The 20,585-nt window shown below is 39.3% G+C and overlaps 1 protein-coding gene across 1 annotated transcript in view; it reads right to left on the bottom strand.

The window, feature by feature from the left end:
- The window catches only part of LOC117088566 (ATP-binding cassette sub-family A member 3-like), a 62,169-nt gene that overhangs the window by 11,310 nt on the left and 30,274 nt on the right, over positions 1-20,585 (bottom strand). The window contains exons 4-6 of the mRNA XM_033219833.1: positions 14,145-14,272; positions 11,772-11,919; positions 6,352-6,611 (exon numbers count right to left, since the gene is read on the bottom strand). Coding sequence (XP_033075724.1) covers positions 6,352-6,611; positions 11,772-11,919; positions 14,145-14,272 — 536 coding nt within the window. The remainder of the gene's footprint in view (positions 1-6,351; positions 6,612-11,771; positions 11,920-14,144; positions 14,273-20,585) is intronic.

A 20,585-nucleotide genomic window follows, 5' to 3' on the forward strand; every position in this document is an offset into this window, starting at 1 on the left:
AAAACAAAAAATGAAAACAAATGTACCAGGCAAGAATACTACACTCAGCAAAGTTAATCTTCATAAGTAACAGGGAAATAAATTATTTCCTCGATAAACAAAACTGAGGGAATTCACCACTGACTGGACTTAAAAGAAATGCTTAAGAAAGTCCTACACCTAGAAGTGAAAATGTGTTTCTAATAAGAAATAGTGTCAACAGCTTGGTACTGCCATAAAAATGCACATGTTGACCAACAGAAGAGAACAGAAAGTCCCCAAACAAACCCATGTATTTGCCATCAATTGATTTTTGACAAAGGTAACAATAATACGCAATGGGGAAAGGATAGTCTTTTTAATAAATGGTGCTGGGAAAAATGGCTATCCATATGCAGAAGAATGAAGTTGGTCTCATCTCACATCATATACAAAAATCAACTCAAAATTGATTAAAGATTTAAATGTAAGACCTGAAACTATAAAATTACTAGAAGGAAAAGCACGTCACATTGATCTGGACAATTTTTTTTTTATTTGACCCCAATAGCTCAAGAACAAGAACAAAAATAGACAAATGGGATTACATTCAACTAAAAAGTTTCTTAAAGGAAACCCACACACATACACAGACACATGAAAATCCACAGAGTGACGAGACAACCTTGTATTGGAGGAAAACACGATGTATACACCTGATAAGAAGTTAACATCCAAGTTATGTAAGGAACTCAACTCAATAGCAATAAAACAAATAACCCAATTTAAAATGGGCAAAGGATCTGAATACACATTTCTCAAAAGAAGACGTACAAATGGCCAACATATATAAAAAAAAAGTTCAACATCACTAATCATTAGAAAATTGCAAATTAAAACCACCATGAGATATCACCTCACATTTGTTACAATGGCAAAAAGACGAAAGGTAACAAGTGTTAGTGAGGATGTGGAGAAAGGCGAATACTTGTACACTGTTGGTGGGAATGTAAATTAGTACAGCTATTATGGAACACTTTATGCAGATTCCCCAGAAAACTAAAAATAGAATGACCATATGATCCGGTATTCCCATCCAATTATATATTTAAATGAAATAAAATTAATATGTTTAGGAGAGATCTGCTCTCTCACATTAATTGAGGCATTATTCACAATAGTCCAGATATTACTCAACTTAGATGTCCATCAATAAATGAAGGCATAAAAAAGCAATTGCAACCAAAGCAAAAATTGACAGATGGGATCTAATTAAACTAAAGAGCTTCTGCACAGCAAAAAAACAAAAAACAAACAAATAAACAAAAAAACTATCATCAACGTGAACAGGCAACCTATAGGGTGGGAGAAAATTTTTGAAATCTATCCATCTGACACAGGTCTAATATCCAGAATCTACATGGAACTCAAACAGATTTACAAGAAAAAACAAATGACCCCATTAAAAAAGTGGGCAAAGAACATGAACACTTTTCAAAAGAAGACATTCATGCAGCCAACAAACATGAAAAAAAGTTCAACATCATTGATCATTAGAGAAAGGCAAATCAAAACCACAATGAAATACCATCTCACACCAGTCAGAATGGGCATTATTAAAAAGTCAAGAAACAAAGATGCTGGTGAGGCTGCAAAGAAATAGGAACACTTTTACACCATTGGTGGGAATATAAATTAGTTCGACCATTGTGAAAGATAGTGTGGTGATTTCTCAAAAATCTAGAACCAAAAATAGCATTTGACCCAGCAATCCCATTACTGGGTATATACCCAAAGGAATATAAATAATTTTATTTTAAAGATGCATGCACACGGATGTTCACTGCAGCACTGTTCACAATAGCAAAGACATGGAATCAACCCAAATGCCCATCAATGATATAAATGATGATTGGATAAAGAAAATATGGTACATATACACCATGGAATACTATGGGTTATAAAAAGGAATGAGATCATGTCCTTTGCAGGGACATGGATGGAGCTGGAAGCCATTATCCTCATCAAACCAATGCAGGATCAGGAAACCAAACACTGCATGTTCTCACTTATAAGTGGGAGCTGAACAATGAGAACACGTGGATACATGGACACAGAGAGGGGAATGGCACACCCTCCTGTTGCGGGGTGTGATGTGGGGCGGCAGAGCATTAGGAAACATAGTTAATGCATGCTGGGCTTAATACCTAGGTGATGGGTTGATAGGTGCAGCAAACCACCATGGCACATGTTTACCTATGTAACAATTCTGCACATCCTGCACATGTACCCCAAAACTAAAAATGGAAATTTTAATAAATAAATGAAAGCATAAAGAAAATGTGGTACATAGATGAAATGGTATATTATTCATGCTTTAAAAAGAGGGAAATGCTGTCACTTGGGACAGCAGGATGACCCTGGAGGACATTATGCTAAAAGAAATAAACCAGGCACAGAAACAGAAATACTGCATAATCTCACTTATACGTGGAACCAAAAACAATCAAACTCACAGAAAGAGAGAGCAGAATGGTGGGTACCAGAGTCTGGGAGGTGGAAGAAATGAGGAAATGTTGGTCAAAGGGTGCAAGGTTTCAATTAGACAGGAGAAATAAGTAAGTATTTAGGTGGCTGAAAAGTGCTAAAATAATGAAAACGATAGGTAAACAGCTTTAACATTGAGAACTCCTAATTATTAAAGGGTCCTATTGTGAGAGTAAAAGGCATTAGGAAAAGATATCCGCAATGCATATCAACTACCAAAATAACTGTCTTCCAAATACACTAGAAGTTCTTACACCTCCAAACGAAAAAAAGAATACCAAATGAAACCAAACAGAAAAATAGAGGTGGGCCCAATGGCACATGCCTGTAGTCCCAGCTACTTAGGAGACTAAGGCAGGAATATTGCTTGAGCCTAAAAGTCTCAGTCAGCCTAATAAGAACCCATTTCTTTTCTTTCTTTTCTTCTTTTTTTTTTTTGACAGAGTCTCACTCTGTCACCCAGGCTGGAGTGAAGTGGCATGATCTCGGCTCACTGCAACCTCTGCCTCCAGGGTTCAAGCGATTCTCCTACCTCAGCCTCCTGAGTAGCTGGGATTACAGGCGTGCACCACCATGCCTGGCTAAGTTTTGTATTTTTACTAGAGACGGGGTTTCAGTATGTTGGCCAGGCTGATCTTGAACTCCTGACCTCAAGTGATCCACCCGCCTCCGCCTCCCAAAGTGCTGGGATTACAGGCGTGAACCACTGCGCCCAGCCAAGACCTCATTTCTTAAAAAAAGAAATGTAATGAATGGGAAAAATAATCAAGAGGTCCGAGCAGACGTTTCACTGAAGAGAATATTCAAAGAGCCAATAAATGTCATAATATGCTCAGCTTTATTAATAATTAAGGAGATTACAATTAAAACCACCGTGCAAAGGAGAGCTCGACAGCGCTCAGAAGAGTGAGGACAAACTGGAATGTACCTGCAACCCTAAATCTGTCTCTCTCCAACTCTTATCAACACAACTTTTAGAATGTAATGCCTACTGCTTCATTTCAGCCTCCCAAATCTCATGCCACTTTGCTTCTGGCCAGCTTCAAACAGGAACCACATGGGGAAGAATTTTCCAGGAAATACAGTTCTCAGGATAAATATGTTGGCACTTAAACAATCCAGAGCAATGAGATACTATGACACACTCACAAGACCTGATAAAATTAGAAAATACTGGTAATGCCAAATGTTGGTGAAGATGTGGAACAAGCAATATTTAGGCATTGCTAGTGGGTGTGAAAATTGATAGAATTTTATTGGCAAACTTTGGCATTATCTACTAATGGCAACTATACACAATGTAACATTCAACAAAAAAGACACCTATAAAATGTTCGTGGCAGCATTCCTTATAATAATCAAACAATCCAAATGAAAATATCAAAATTAAATGGATAAATTGTGATACAGTCATACTATGGAATCATAGAAGTCAACTAATATAAATGAACTATAGCTACATATTTAATTGAATGACTCATGCAGATGCAAAATAATATAATGCATGATTCCATTTATTTTAAGTTCAAAAACAGACAAAATTAACTGATGTTAGTGTCTACTTTTGGAAAAGTTATTTGGAAGGTACACAAGGGGACACCTGTGGTGCTGGCAGTGTTATTATTATTATTATTGTTATTATTATTATTTTCGAGACAGAGTCTTGCTCTGTCGCCCAGGCTAAAGTGCAATGGTGTGATCTTGGCTCACTGCAACCTCCGCCTCCCGGGTTCAAACAATTCTCCTGCCTCAGCCTCCCAAGTAGCTGGGATTACAGGCGTGCGCCACCACGCCTGGCTAATTTTTGTATTTTTAGTAGACATGTGGATTCACCATGTTGGCCAGGCTGGTCTCAAACTCCTGACCTCGTGATCCATCTGCCTTGGCTTCCCAAAGCGTTGGGATTACAGGCGTGAGCCACCACGCCTGGCCCCGTTTTATTTCTTAACAGAGCCATAATGAAATGGGGTTGCTTTCTTTATGATAAATTGATTTAACCATAACCTTATGATTTGTTTACTTTTCTGTGTGTGTATGACAGGCTTAAATTTAAAAAAATTAAAGAATAAATAGCATAAGCCATATGAATGAAGTGTGTATAACATCCTCTGGGCGACACAAAGGAGAAAGGATTAAATAATAGTTGAGAATTAAAGAGAAACATCAGCAAGGAGATGGCAACTGTGAAGGATGAGGCAGAAAGTTAACTGTGTTCACCAATTAGAGAACATACTCAAGAAAGACATTCCAGTCAGAAAAAATAAACATAAGCAAGCTTGAAAATCAGCAGGTCATTTTCGCTGGAAGAAAAGGGAGTTACTGGGCTAAACAACAACAACAAAATGGGAAGTAGTTAGGTGCTAAATCATAGCAAATCTGTTTGCTTAAATGGATTTCATTCAGCAGATGATAGAATAAATCAATCTTTAAAATTATTTCTAGCCATCTGCATTACAGGATAATTACCCTGGCAACAACATGTGAGGTAGATTGGGGGTGAGCGAGTGGGTAAGGAGATGAGAAGAGCTAGTGAGAAGTAACGTGAACCTGATCTGTAAAGTGGTGTTGCCACTCATGAAGGAAAGAAAAAAAAATGACATGACCTTTGACGATACAAAAGAGATCAGTGAAATGGAGAGACCAGTGATACTAATAGCTGAGGCCCAAAGTTATTGGGCCCCTGCTATGTGCCAGGCACTGTACAAAACACTGTACGTGAATTTCCCTTTTTTGCCTTGCAATAGTAGGTCTGGGTAATTGGAGGGTGATAATTTTCCAGGTAATATCTCACCAATATCATAACGGCCCTGTATGTCAGGTATTATTAGTGTCAATTTACATCTGAGAAAATAAGCTAGAAAAGTTATATATGCCATGTAACAGAAATAATAAGTAATACAGCCAAGGATTCAAACCTATGATTTGTCAGAGTCCCTGAAACAAAGTGGATACTTAATAAATCAGTAAGGAATAAATAAATAATCATTGAATGAATCATTGATTAAATGGCTGATGATGACTGGATTTTGAAGTCAACATATTCTGGGCTAAGACATAATACTGGAGGGGACAATAAGAGGTCATGTATTTTAAATAATTCAGGGATCAGAAATTTGATTTTAAAAAATCACAGCATCGGCCGGGCGCAGTGGCTCACGCTTGTAATCCCAGCACTTTGGGAGGCCGAGGCGGACGGATCGATCACCTGAGGTCTGAAGTTTGAGACTAGCCTGGCCAACATGGTGAAACCCGGTCTCTACTAAAAACACAAAAGAAAAGTTAGCTAGGCATGGTGGCTCACACCTGTAATCCCAGCTACTTGGGAGGCTGAGGCATGAGAATTGCCTGAACCTGGGAGGTGGAGGTTGCAGTGAGCTGACATCACACCACTGCACTCCATCCTGGGTGACAAAGTGAGATTCGGTCTCTAAATAAATAAATACATACATACATACATACATACATACATACATACCACAGCATCATAGAATATTGGAAGTGAATTGTATCTTAATTCATTCAGATATAATTCCAAGAGTCCAGTTGATTATTACTTTATTCCAGAGAGATTTTAGGGCAGTTGGCATTTAAATTCTAACTGTAATATTCTTGTGAAGTAGACTTCTGGAACTAAGATGAAAAACTATACCTAGAATTCTAATTAAAAACAAGGTTATAAAATATTGCCAAGAAGCCTAAGTGCTCAGTTCTTGCCTGCTACTGAAACACAACCATCTATCAGTGTTGACTGTGTAGAAATAATTGAACCTTCCACCAAATAAATTTGCCCCCCACACTCGGAATTTTCTACAGAAGCTTCATCTACCACAAGAAAAGGGGAGTTACCTTCAGTCGATTTTCCTTTTCCCACACAAGGGATTGAACAAGGGTAAGATGATTCAGAGAGAAGATACATACAAGTACTAAAGGAATGAAAATACCAGAAAACATAAAGAAGAAATCATGGTAATACGATGGGTAGGAAAATCTCTGAACAAAAACGCTGACACTGCTGAACAGCATTTCTGCAGTTTGGCCGCTATGATATTGCATGATGGCCTTATCCAGGGAGTGTTGCACAAACAGGAACCCTTCACTGATGTACCCTGAATGAGAAAACAAAGATTGATAAGTACAACAGACCAAAAAAACAGCTGAGCTGAACAAAGAGAAAGGGAATTAATGTATGTCAGAGATAAAGCTAAGTGTAAGGAGGCTCTTCCGATAGTCTAAATTTCAGAGCAGCTATCATGGTTTTGCCACAAAAAGACATAATACTTTCTAAAATGATCCTAACCCCCAGCTTACCAAAAGTGAAATATTGCGTGAAATTGGAGAGCTGCTTTCTGCAATCTCAATTAATTTAAATAAGTGAGAATTGGATTAATTATTGGATAGGTAAAGACTTTGATTCTGTATCCTGGACACTTGAAGAGAGAAATGAAGCTCATACAACTAAGTGACATCAGTGAGTGATGCGGAAGTGCCACAGCTGAGTGACATACATGAGCTGACGTCTGATAGTCCGTGATAGAACAAGTGTGGTCCTTTGACTGGTGACAGTATGCAAACAGTTTCTTAGCGGTGCATGAATTGAGCACAGAAATTAAGGACAAGCACTTAAAACTTGCGTAGAAATGTAGCATTGTCATAACATCTAAAAACTATTTTTTTTTTTTTTGAGACGGAGTCTTGCTCTGTCGCCCAGGCTGGAGTGCAGTGGCCAGATCTCAGCTCACTGTAAGCTCCGCCTCCCAGGTTCACGCCATTCTCCTGCCTCAGCCTCCCAAATGGCTGGGATTACAGGCACCCAAAAACTATTTTTTATATTAATTCACATAGGTCCCTGATATATCTGAGTGTTATTCCTGTGTCAGATACACATATTGTGTGTATTTTCTCCCCTAACAATCTTGCGTTTTTATCTAATAGTGTCTTACAGATGAGAAGTATTTAACTTTGATAAAGTCCTATTTATCCATTTCTTCTTTTTCCAATTTTTTTCAAAAGTGCCTTTTGTGCCCTAACCAATCACTGCCTACCCTCAAATCATAAAGATATTCTCATCGATGTTGCCATAGAAGCTTTATCATTTTAGCTTTAGGATCATCTTGAATTAATTAATTTTGTGTAGGCTGTAAGGAAGTGATCAAGATTCATTCTTTCCATAGGAATAACAAGTTACTCCAGCAAAAGTTGTTGAGAAGATTTTCTTTCCCCAGTGAATCATACTGGCAGTTTCGTAGAAAACCCCGCGACCATATGTGTATATTTCCGGACATCCTATTCTTTCTGTTGGTCTATTTGTTCATCCTCACACCTATATGGCAACGTCTTAAATACTGTAGTTTTACAGAAAATCTTGAAATCAGGCAGAATATGTCCACTGACATTGTTCTTTCCCAAGATTACTTTTCCTAATTCAGATCTGCCAAGACCAGCTCGGTCGTGGAGACCCTAACCCAGCAGCACTAGAGGAATTAGACACACACACACAGAAATATAGCATGTGGAGTGGGAAGTCAGGGGTCTCATAGCCTTCAGAGCTGAGAGCCTCAAACAGAGATTTACCCACATATTTATCGACAGCAAGCCAGTGATAAGAATTGTTTCTATAGATTAGAGATTAAATAAAAGCATTTCTTACGGGGAAATAAAGGGATGGGTCTGGCTAGTTATCTGCAGCATGAACATGTCCTTAAGGCACAGATTGCTCATGCTATTGTTTGTGGCTTAGGAAAGACTTATGCGGTTTTCCGCCCTGGGTGGGCCAGGTGTTCCTTGCCCTCATTCCGGTAAACCCACAACCTTCAGTGTGGACATCATGGCCATCATGAACATGTAACAGTGCTGCAGAGATTTTGTTTACAGCCAGTTTGGGGATCAGTTTATGGCCAGATTTGGGTGCCCGTTACCAAACCAGATCCTTTTCATTTCCATGTAAATTTTAGAATAAACTTGTCAATTTCTCCAAAATAGCATGCTGAGGTTTTTTGTGTTTGCTTTTGTCTTTGTTTGGAGACAATGTCTCACTCTGTCGCCCAGGCTGGAGTGCAGTGGTACGATCTAGGTTCACTGCAACCTCCACTTCCTGGACTCAGGCAATTCTCTTGCCTCATCCTCCCTAGTAGCTGGGACTACAGGTAAACGCCACTGTGCCAGTTAATTTTTTTTTTTTTTTTTTGGTATTTTTTGTAGAAACGGGGTTTCATCATGTTGCCCAGACTGGTCTTGAATTCCTGAGCTCAGGTGATCTACCCACTTTGGTCTCCCAAAGTGCTGGTATTACGGGCATAAATAACCACAGCCCGGCCCGTGCTAAGATTCTGACTGTGTGTATATTGACCCTGTAGCTCAGTTTAGGGAGAATTTACGTTGTAACAATTTTGAGTCATCCAATCAAGGAAGTTAAAATATTTTACCACTTGTTGAGGTTCTTTAAATTTTTCTTTTAGAAGTGCTTTGTTATTTTTGATGTAGGCTTATTATAATTTATTTTCATGTATTATACTTGTATCTTGGGATTTTAATAAGTTAACACATTAGTTGCAGTAGGGTTTTTTTTTCAATTTCCTTTATCTGTATACATGATTCTGTCACCTGCAAAGAAATATAATTTCTTTCCTTCTTTTCCAAAATTAATGCCTTTTATTTCTTTTTTTTTTTTTTTTTTGAGACGGAGTCTCGCTCTGTCACCCGGGCTGAAGTGCAGTGGCCGGATCTCAGCTCACTGCAAGCTCCGCCTCCCGGGTTCACGCCATTCTCCTGCCTCAGCCTCCCGAGTAGCTGGGACTACAGGCGCTGCCACCTCGCCCGGCTAGTTTTTTTTTTTGTATTTTTAGTAGAGACGGGGTTTCACCGTGTTAGCCAGGATGGTCTCGATCTCCTGACCTTGTGATCTGCCCGTCTCGGCCTCCCAAAGTGCAGGGATTACAGGCTTGAGCCACCGCGCCCGGCCAATGCCTTTTATTTCTTTTTCTTTTCTGGTACAGATGAGAACTTCCAGGAATATGCTGAATAGAACTGATGAGAGCAAACATTCCTGGTATCAGGAGGGAAATGTTCAATTTTATCAGTAAGCTACAAATGTTTGGCAATGTGCTTTATCAGATTGAAGAAATTCATTTTTTGGTACCTCGGGTAGGAACATTTTTAAAAAGGTACTTTTTGGCTGCGCACGGTGGCTCATGCCTGTAATCCCAGCACTTTGGGAGGTGGAGGTGGGTAGATCACTTAAAACCGGGGGTTCGAGACCAGCCTGGCCAACATAGTGAAACCCCGTCTCTATCAAAAATACAAAAATAAGCTGGGTATGGTGGCACATGCCTGTAATCCCAGCTACTGGAGAGGCTGAGGCAGGAGAATCGCTTGAGCCTGAGAGGCGACGGTTGCAGTGAGTTGAGATCACGCCACTGCACTCCAGCCTGGGTGACAGAGGGAAACTGTCTCTAAATAAATAAATATTATATATATGTGTATGTGTGTGTGTGTGTGTGTGTGTGTGTATGTGTGTGTGTGTGTATATATATATATATATATATAATCTTAGAAGAAAAATAGTCTTTGCAGAATAGTTGCAAAGGCAATACAGAGAATTTCCATATACCATGCATTCTCAATGGGGTCACAGTATATGAACACACCTACAGTGTATCTGTGGTATTAATATTTCATGGGGAAGCAGATATGGAAAAAACGTCTAAAGGTCTCCTTAGAAAGGCAATAATAAAAAGATTGAGAAATACTATTATATATCCTGCATGAAACCTCCCTAACTCCCTAATATTACATTTTACATTACCATCATACATTTGTCAAAACTAAAAACAAAACAAAACAAAAATTGGTGCATGCAACAGCATTTATATTTTACACAAACTTTATTGCATTTTACCAGTTTTTCCTGAATGTCTTTTTTTTTTTCTGTTCTAGGATCCCATTCAGAATATTGCATTGCATTTAGCTGTCACGTCTCCATACTCTCCTCTGAGCTGTTAAAGTTTCTCATTCTTTCCTTGTTTTTCATGACCGTGAGAGTTTTTAAGAATATTGGTCAGCCATTTTGGAGAATGTTCCACAATTTGGGTTTAATGTTTTCTTACTAGCAGACTAAGGTTATAATGCAATAACATAATGCATAAGAAACATAAGATTTCATTTCAAATTTTATGACTGGAAAAATAATATTTGAAAATTATTATTATTATTAATTTTTTTTTGGAGACAGAGTCTCGCTCTGTTGCCCAGGCTGGAGTGCAGTGGCATGATCTTGGCTCACTGCAACCTCCGCCTCCCAGGTTCAAGCGATTCTCCTGCCTTAGCCTCCCAAGTAGCTGGCATTACAGGTGCCCACCACCACACCCAGCTAATTTTTGTACTTTTAGTGGAGACAGGGTTTCATCATGTTGGCCAGGCTGGTCTTGAACTCCTGACCTCAAGTGATCCACCTACTTCAACCTCCCAAATTGCTGAGATTACAGGTGTGAGCCCCTGCACCCAGCCTGAAATTATTTTCAAAGAGAATAACATACATCACAATTCTGCCACCCTAACAGAGCAATTGGTTTTATATTTGGGTATCTGTCGCGGTTTTATGTTGATGAATATGCAGTTAACAGAGCTATAATTTGATAACAGAGTTCTGACCTTGGCTTCTACAAAAAGATCTCATGAATATTTTAATGACTGCACAATGCTCTGTCAAATTATATTTATATTTGTACTATTAACTTACCATACCTAAGATGTAGGTTATTTCACATTTTTAAGAATTATGCTAAATCAATCAGTTTATTTCTTTGGTTGAATAGTTTCCTAAAGGTAAATTTGCAAAGTTATTGGTAAAAGCAAAGCCCCCACACTAAATCCTTATAAATGGTAGGCTGTATAAGTTGACATTTTAAAATTACTATAGTTATATTAAAAATCACTCATCAGCCCAACAGTATAACACACAGTTACAATTAATCAGGTTGTGTTGGTACCTACAAATGTTCGTTACGTCATGTAAGTCAAAAGTTCACAATTAAACTACATGAAAATATAAAGATACACAATGGTAAGGACCAGGAAAGGATAAAAGGCAATAAAAATATGTTGTTCAAAGATACAGAATGTTTCATATGGGGTTTTGGACACATTTAAAAATTACCAAAATAGTAAGTTAAAAATAAGCAGCTTCCATTGCAAGAGTAAAGAAACAGAAATTTAAATATGTAATGGCTTGTCCTATATGACTGGGATATTAAGAATAAAGATCTGCTTACCAGGACTCCCCCCATTTTCATCTTGGTTTCTGGGTCCCACCGAAGGGATAGGTGGAAAGAGAAAATCTGTCAACCAGCTTCCTTCTTCATAAACATTTTCCAGCATATTGCTCTTCTTTTCATTACTAAAACGCAGGTAATATTTTACCTAGAAGGAGCAATAAGAAACAATCAATATCTAAGAACTCCCCCTAATCCCCAAATAATTAAAGAATGATCAGAAACAAAAGAAAGTTAAAGTACAACTGGGAATATGTGATTCCGAGGTAGACTGCCTGATGAGGCTGAAGTATATTCTGGACACCAGGAAACGAGAGCAAATTTGTCCTAGGGCATCCATGCTCTGACTACATCTAAACTCAAGCCCACCTCCTTTAAATCCATCCTTTGTTAATTTTGTGAAATTTTTTATTGAGGTGTCAGCAATACTTAGATGTATACTACAGGCTTGTGGTAAGCAAATATAGTGGCAATTTGTACATAATTATGAATTTTTTTCCCTAAACAGAGAGATGGCTGCATACTAAAATGAAATGTACCAAAAGGCATTATTAATTTTCCTTCCCTTTATGTCAGTCAAGTGTAGTGTTCTAAGAGGAAAATCTCTTCCTCTCTTAAAAGCAATGATAACATAAGGCAGACTCCGATATGAGAATAGAGGAGGAATGTGATAAGATCTAAGTGTGGAGTGCTGCATAATCCAATTATTAAATGAAAAGGTAGTATTACTTTTGGAGAACTGAGTAAATGTCATGCTGAGGTTAACTAACTTTAAAAGATAAAAAATGGACCAGGCGCGGTGGCTCCTGCCTGTAATCCCAGCACTTTAGGAGGCTGAGGTGGGTAGATCACTTGAGGTCATGAGTTCGAGACTAGCCTGGTCAACATGGTGAAACCCTGTCTCTACTAAAACTACAAAATTAGCCAGGTGTGGTGGTGGGCACCTGTAATCCCAGCTACTTCAGAGGTGAGGCAGGAAAATCACTTGAACCCAGGAGGTAGAGGTTGCAGTGAGCCAAGATCACATTACTGCATTCCAGTCTGGGAAACAAAGTGAGACTCTGTCTCAAAAAAAAGAAAAAAAAAAAGATAGCAAATGGACCAAGAGTTGTCAAAAGTCAGAAGGCTCAGACCAGAGAAATCAGGAAGAGTAGGAGGGACAGGCAGAGGCCATAGGTCTGGATGAATATTCATATAATCAGTTATCTAGACACAAGTTTTAGGGACTTATCCCATGTTCAAGGAGGCAGCCCCTATTCCTCAAGGAGCTCAAATTCTAGTTGACGAAACATACTTACATTGTAGTATAAACTCAGTGACAGACACATGGTTAAGGTATTCATGGAAGGATGCAGGAGGGAAGGGGTACATGTGGTCAGAAGAGGCAACACAGAAAAAGTCACAGCAGCAGTTGCACAAGGTAAGCATGTGCAAGCCAAATATAGGGCAGGGAGAGGGAGACCATGCCAGACAGAAGAGGTGAAGTTTTCAATTGCACCAATTTAAATTTAAATTGCCAAGCACAGTGTATACCACTGAGCCTAGATCAGCATCACTTTACAAGGAGTCACCATCTTGAGGGACACTGACCTATATGGAGGAAGTTATGGGGTAGAATGAAAGGATACCTATTACCCTAGTTAAAACCTGGCAGTTTTCCTTACTTTTTTGTTCCATTGACAACCATCTGTATCCTAAATGCAGAATTCTGGCTCTGGGCATATCTATATGTTGTACTTTGGTTATTTTACTCAACACCAGAGACCCTAAGTTCAAAGCATTGTCCTTGCTTCTCCTTCTTGGGGGGTTGTTATCAGAATCTTCCTTGGTGTTTGCAGATGTTCTAATTTTGATTCAGCCTGCTTCAGTCCTCGAGTTATTTTCTTTCTTTATAATTAGAAGAGAAATTATGAGACTCACTCAAAAGAAAAAGGAAGTATTTCATGTTATGTTCCCTGCTAATGAAGATGCATATGTTTTATTTACTGCATCAGGTGTTTTGTCCCAGGAAATGTGCATTTTCTTTACCATCATCTGTAGGGCTACAGACAGCTGCCCTATCAGATGCAATAGCAGAGGCAATGTCCACAACTGTCAGCGTTTCCTATGAGTCCAGTTTATGAATAAAGCCTGGCAGGTAGTTAATAAAATTCCTTCCACATCAGCATGAGGCACTAGCTAAATTAATGCACAGACACTGAAGTTAGTTAGATCTGGATTCCAATCCCTGCTGTACCACAGATAAGCACTACGATCTTGGGAAAGCTATGGTCTCTCCACTTACAAAATGGAAAAATGAACAATACCTCTACTTCATTAAATCTCTGGAAACTGGAAGTAGAAATACGAGGTTTCTGCATAAAACTTTCTCACCTTCAGTGGCAGGGGATCATTGCTATTTTTGAAGTCATGGTCAAAAACAATAGCGGCCAGAACCTTTTCAGAGTTATTTACTTCCTTCACGTAATCTTCAAATTCTTCTTCTGAGGAAAAGCCTAGAACTGTAGAGAGACAAAAGTCTAATATGTGAGTTGTCCATATGAGAGCAAAATATATGATAGCTCTTCCTACATGTAAGATGGGAGACTATTTTACATGGATAAAAGGCTACCAAAATATTGTCATTAAATTTCAAAACACTATTGCTGAAACATTGACATAATGAACTAATGGATACCTTGAGTGCATAAAAATGTTAGGGGTTTTAAAAAATTTGACCACAAGTTTAAAATCGTAATGAATTATTATAATAAAGACAGTTAAGTAAACCAAGGAATAAGGGATGCTTCAAACAGTGTTTTGAAAGTTCCATCTTAGCTGTGTAAAAATCCCCAATAAAACACTGGCAAACCAAATCCAGCAGCATATCAAAAAGCTTGTCCACCATGATCAAGTGGGCTTCATCCCTGGGATGCAAGGCTGGTTCAATATATGCAAATCAATAAATGTAATCCAGCATATAAACAGAGCCAAAGACAAAAACCACATGATTATCTCAATGGATGCAGAAAAGGCCTTTGACAAAATTCAACAGCCCTTCATGCTAAAAGCTCTCAATAAATTTGGTATTGATGGAACGTATCTCAAAATAATAAGAGCTATTTATGACAAACCCACAGTCAATATCATACTGAATGGGCAAAAACTGGAAGCATTCCGCTTGAAAACTGGCACAAGAAAAGGATGCCCTATCTCACCACTCCTATTCAACATCATGTTGGAAGTTCTGGCCAGGGCAACCAGGCAAGAGAAAGAAATAAAGGGTATTCAATTAGGAAAAGAGGAAGTCAAATTGTCCCTGTTTGCAGATGACATGACTGTGTATCTAGAAAACCCCATCGTCTCAGCCCCAAATCTCCTTAAGCTGATAAGCGACTTCAGCAAAGTCTCAGGATACACAATCAATGTGCAAAAATCACAAGCATTCTTATACACCAATAACAGACAGAGAGCCAAATCATGAGTGAACTCCCATTCACAATTGCTTCAAAGAGAATAAAATACCTAGGAATCCAACTTACAAGGGATGCGAAGGACCTCTTCAAGGAGAACTACAAACCAAACCACTGCTTAACGAAATAAAAGAGGACACAAACAAATGGAAGAACATCCCATGCTCATGGATAGGAAGAATCAATATCATGAAAATGGCCATACTGCCCAAGGTAATTTATAGACTCAATGCCATCCCCATTAAGCTACCAATGACTTTCCTCACAGAATTGGATAAAACTACTTTAAAGTTCATATGGAACTGAAAAAAAGCCTGCATTGCCAAGACAATCCTAAGCCAAAAGAACAAAACTGGAGGCATCACGCTACCTGACTTCAAACTATACTACAAGGCTACAGTAACCAAAACAGCACGGTACTAGTACCAAAACAGGGATATAGACCAATGGAACAGAACAGAGCCCTCAGAAATAATACCACACATCTACAACCATCTGATCTTTGACAAACCTCATAAAAACAAGAAATGGGGAAAGGATTCCCTATTTAATAAATGGTGCTGGGAAAACTGGCTAGCCATATGTAGAATCCCTTCCTTATACCTTATACAAAAATTAATTCAAGATGGATTAGAGACTTAAATGTTAGACCTAAAACCATAAAAACCCTAGAATAAAACCTAAGCAATACCATTCAGGACATAGGCATGGGCAAGGACTTCATGTTTAAAATACCAAAAGAAATGGCCAAAAAAAAGCCAAAATAGACAAATGGGATCTAATTAAACTAAAGACACGTGCACACGTATGTTGATTGCGGCTCTACTCACAATAGCAAAGACTTGGAACCAACTCAAATGTCCATCAGTGATAGACTGGATAAAGAAAGTGTGGCACATAAACACCATCGAATACTATGCAGCCATACAAAAGGATGAGTTCATGTCGTTTGCAAGGACATGGATGAAGCTGGAAACCATCATTCTGAGCAAACTATCACAAGAACAGAAAACCAAACACCACCTGTTCTCACTCATAGGTGGGAACTGAACAATCAGATAACTTAGACACAGGGTGGGGAACATCACACACCAGCGCCTGTCGTGGGGTTGGGGGAGTGGGGAGTGATAGCATTAGGAGAAATATCTAATGTAAATGACGAATTGATGGGTGCAGCAAACCAACATGGCACATGTTTACCTATGTATCAAACCTGCACATTGTTCACATGTATGCTAGAGCTTAAAGTATAATTTAAAAAAAAGAAGAAAAAAGGGAAGTTCCATCTTAAAGGGAAATTAAAAAACAGATCTGCCTGGGCAAGGTGGCTCACGCCTGTAATCCCAGCACTTTGGCAGGCTGAGGCAAGCGGATCACCTGAGGTCAGGAGTTCAAGACCAGCCTTGCCAACATGGCAAAATCCCTTCTCTACTAAAAATACCAAAAATTGGCCAGGCATAGTGGTGGGCTCCTGTAATCCTAGCTACTCAGGAGGCTGAGACAGGAGAATCGCTTGAACCTGGGAGGTGGAGGTTGCAGTGAGCTGAGATCGTGCCACTGTACTCCAGCCTGGGCAACAAGAGCAAAACACCCTCTCAAAAGAAAAGAAAAGAAAAAATCCACAAAATTTACTCAAAATCCACATTAAGAGAATCTCTACTATAGAAAACACTAAGAAATTAAGGAATGATACAACTTTATTGTTTCAATATTTGAGGCAATTACGTTTCAATATTTGAGGTGATCAATCAATGAATTTAGCCTAGATTAAACTTAATCTAATTGAAATTTTAAAATACCGGGGTGTCATTTGTACTCTTCTAAGCCAAAGTAGTCATTTAAAATATCTGTATGTGGAATTGTATACACTAAAGATTTTCTTAGGAGTAACATGTTTGATGTAAACAGGATATCAAAGGCTTCAAAAACCTGCAGGGGAAAATGAAATATCATGTGGTTTTATCACTAAGATTTAAATGGCTTGATTGTCACAACTCTTCCTGCAGCAAATCCCCAACTATCTGATTCTCAAAAGCTTCCATCGGGAGCCTCATTATTGCCAACGTAGATGGAATAGCTTGAGAGAACATCAACATCCTCACCAAAGGTAGTATTCCATGCTTCTCAAGTCCCCATTTCTCAACAGGGCTTCCACTCCCTGCCACACTTGTCACCTGGACTCCAACGTATCGCTAGTTCTGAATCTCAAAAAGACGAGCATACAGTCAGTTTCCCCAGCTACTTTGCTCCACTCATTTTTTGCACAAAAAAACTATGAAAAACAAAGCAAAATAAAAATGTAACACTCAACTCCAAAGATTTAGCCCCCATCCTGGACAATTGTCTTTTCTGTATGTATGGATCCTGGGTGGAGACCCTTGAGTTTTGAGCCTCCAAAACATCTGCATTTAGGTAAATGTGGTGGTTGGGCACTCGCTTTATATTTGCATAAAAATGAGGCATTCCTATAGTTCTCATAAACAAAGAAACAGGTTTATCCAAAGGGAAGAGGGAAGAATGAGGTCAGATTCTGGTGTTCCTGGGTCAATATTTATTTAGCCTGAGGGGTGATGGTGCATTCACAATATTTATCTCCAAGACATGTACTGTAAGCCCTCACTTATCATCATCAATAGGTTCTTGGAAACTAACTTTAAGTGAAATGATGTCTAACGAAACTAACTTTGCCATAATCTAATTGATACAAACAAGAGTTAAGGGCCAGCATCGTGGCTCGAGCACTTGGGAGGTTGAGGCAGGAGGATTGCTTGAGGCCAGGAGTTTGAGGCCAGCCTGACCAACATAGTGACACTCTATTTCTACAAAAAAAAAAAAAAAAAAAATTAGCCCAGGAGTAGTGGCCCACATCTATCATCCCATTTACTTGGGAAGTTGAGGTGGGAGGAACGCTTGAGCCCAGGAGTTTGAGATTACAGTGAGCTGTGATTATACCACTGCACCCCAGCCTGGGTAGCAGAGCAAGACTTTGTCTCTGGGGAAAAAAAAGAGTTAAGTTTTTATTGCATATTACTGTTTTCTTTTTTCGGGGGGATGGGATTTTGTTCTGTACTCCCAGGCTGGAGTGCCTATGGTATATTTATGATCAGAAAAAACATCACCAAACATCTAAATAAATACCAAAACACTTCTAATATTAAACATTGGAATAAATAATGTGAGCCATATATACATTTAAGACAGATTAACAAACACAAGTAAAATAATCATTTAGCTAGTTATTCCAGTTCAGGGTCGCAGGGGGCCAGAGCCTGTCCCTGCAGCTTAGGACACAAAGAGCCAACCCTAGACTGGATGAATGCCATCACCAGGCACAGTCACGCACACCCCACATTCACTTAGACTGGGACAATGTCGACATGCCAATTGCCCTAAAGTGCACATCCCAGGCCAAGGCTGGGAACCACCCTTGGAGGACTCAGATTTTTTGCCACTCTCTGCATGTCTGCAAATGACCTCAAAAGTAAAACAGTTACTTCGATGCAGGAGGAAACTGGAATGCCCAGAGAAAACCCACACAGATATGGAGAGAACATGTAAGCTCCACACAGACAACAGCCCGGACTGGGAATCAATTTCTTTTTTCCCATCAAAGTTATAACAAAATGACGTTGGACAAAATGACGTTATTCAAGGGCCTGCTGGATTTGAGGCAGCCACTAGAAGAAAGGATCCAGCCTCCCTGACTGCTTTTTATACCCAGATTTCCATGTTGATCTCTAGTCAGCAACATAATCATTCCCCAAAGTCGACGAAATGTTGGTGAGAGTAACAGCTTTCATCATGAGATGAATCAGTCATCTCTCAGCCTCATGTGTGACTCCATATGACCAGCTTATACTTGGCTGCCAATGTTCTTCTAAATCACTCATCAGCTTCAAAGAACCCCAGGGCACAGACCAGGACAAGGCTTGATCTGCGCTTGCCGCTAATCATAGTAACTCATGACTGAGGGTGTGTCCAAGATTTTGGCACCAACCTGAGCCCTTTACTGCATCTCAAACAGGCTGGGGATGGTAGGTATCAAGGATAACCCAATTAGTTTTGAAAAATAGTAAATGTACTGCTTTTCTGGTCCACAATGCTAATAGTTGTGATATATTGTAATACAATTATGGTGTCAGAAAAAAATGTGATTGCCCTTAGGGACTGTCACTGATGATACATTTTGATATAAAACTGCAGATTTTGGCCAGGTGTGGTGCCTCATACCTGTAATCCCAGCACTTTGGGAGGGAGAGGCAGGCGGATCAATTGAAGCCAGGAGTTCGAGACCAGCCTGGTCAACATGGTGAAACTCTGTCTCTACTAAAAATACAAAAAATTAGCTGGGTGTGGTGGCTTGTAATCCTAGCTACCTGGGAGGCTAAGGCAGGAGAATCCTTGAACCCAGGAGGCGGAGGTTGCTGTGAGTCAAGATCGCACCACTGCACTCTAGCCTGGGCAATAAGTACAAAACTCCATATTAAAAAAAAAAAAAAGATTGCAGATTTATTATTGTGAGGAAAGGGTTAATAGCAAACATAAATCCTATTTTCCCGGACCCAGATGTACCCACTAAGATAGCTATGAGTTTACTCTCTGGCAGCACTGTGCCTAGGTATGTGCTGAGCTAAAAATATAGAACGCTAGCAGTGCCTAGAACCCATTATCAACATTGTTTGCTGCAATACATCTCATCTACAGACTGAACTTGGCTTGAGAAGAAAGTAACTAGGACTTTGCACAAATTCTGGCAAACAAAAGTGGCGGCTTCCCTATAATTACAGGGTCTACACCGTATCGACCTCAGCTCTTGAACTGCGTGTGCCCTGTGTACTGGGGGATCGTACAGCTGCACCTGTGCTGTTGGGAGACTTTCATATGAAAGTGCTGATGCTGTACATGTTATGTTCCCATCCTGGACACCATCCATTTTCATTATTCATGGTTATATTCTATAAAGTCATCACAGATACTTGAGTTAGGGAATACTGAATGATTATTCCTAGGGAAAATACAAAATTAGGTTCCTGCAAGCCTCTGGTCACATTTTCATCAACTGATCAATACATAAGCCGTTTTTTGGGGGTGCTTCTGTTTAAAGACACCTTATTTAATATATACTGTTGATTCACTAACACTGACCTTATGGCCAGCAGCAGTATAACTCATGCCTGAATTAAGCTTCTCTAACACAGGTACTTTCTCCAAAAGACATAATCAGGGCCAGGCACGGTGGATCACGCCTGTAATCCCAGGACTTTGGGAGGCCAAGGTGGGCAGATCACTTGAGATCAGGAGTTCTAGACCAGCCTGGCCAACTTGGTGAAACCCCATCTCTACTAAAAATATAAAACTGTAG

The sequence above is a fragment of the Trachypithecus francoisi genome, unplaced genomic scaffold (assembly GCF_009764315.1).
Source record: "Trachypithecus francoisi isolate TF-2019V2 unplaced genomic scaffold, Tfra_2.0 Lachesis_group10, whole genome shotgun sequence".
NCBI classification, from domain to species: Eukaryota; Metazoa; Chordata; class Mammalia; order Primates; family Cercopithecidae; genus Trachypithecus; species Trachypithecus francoisi.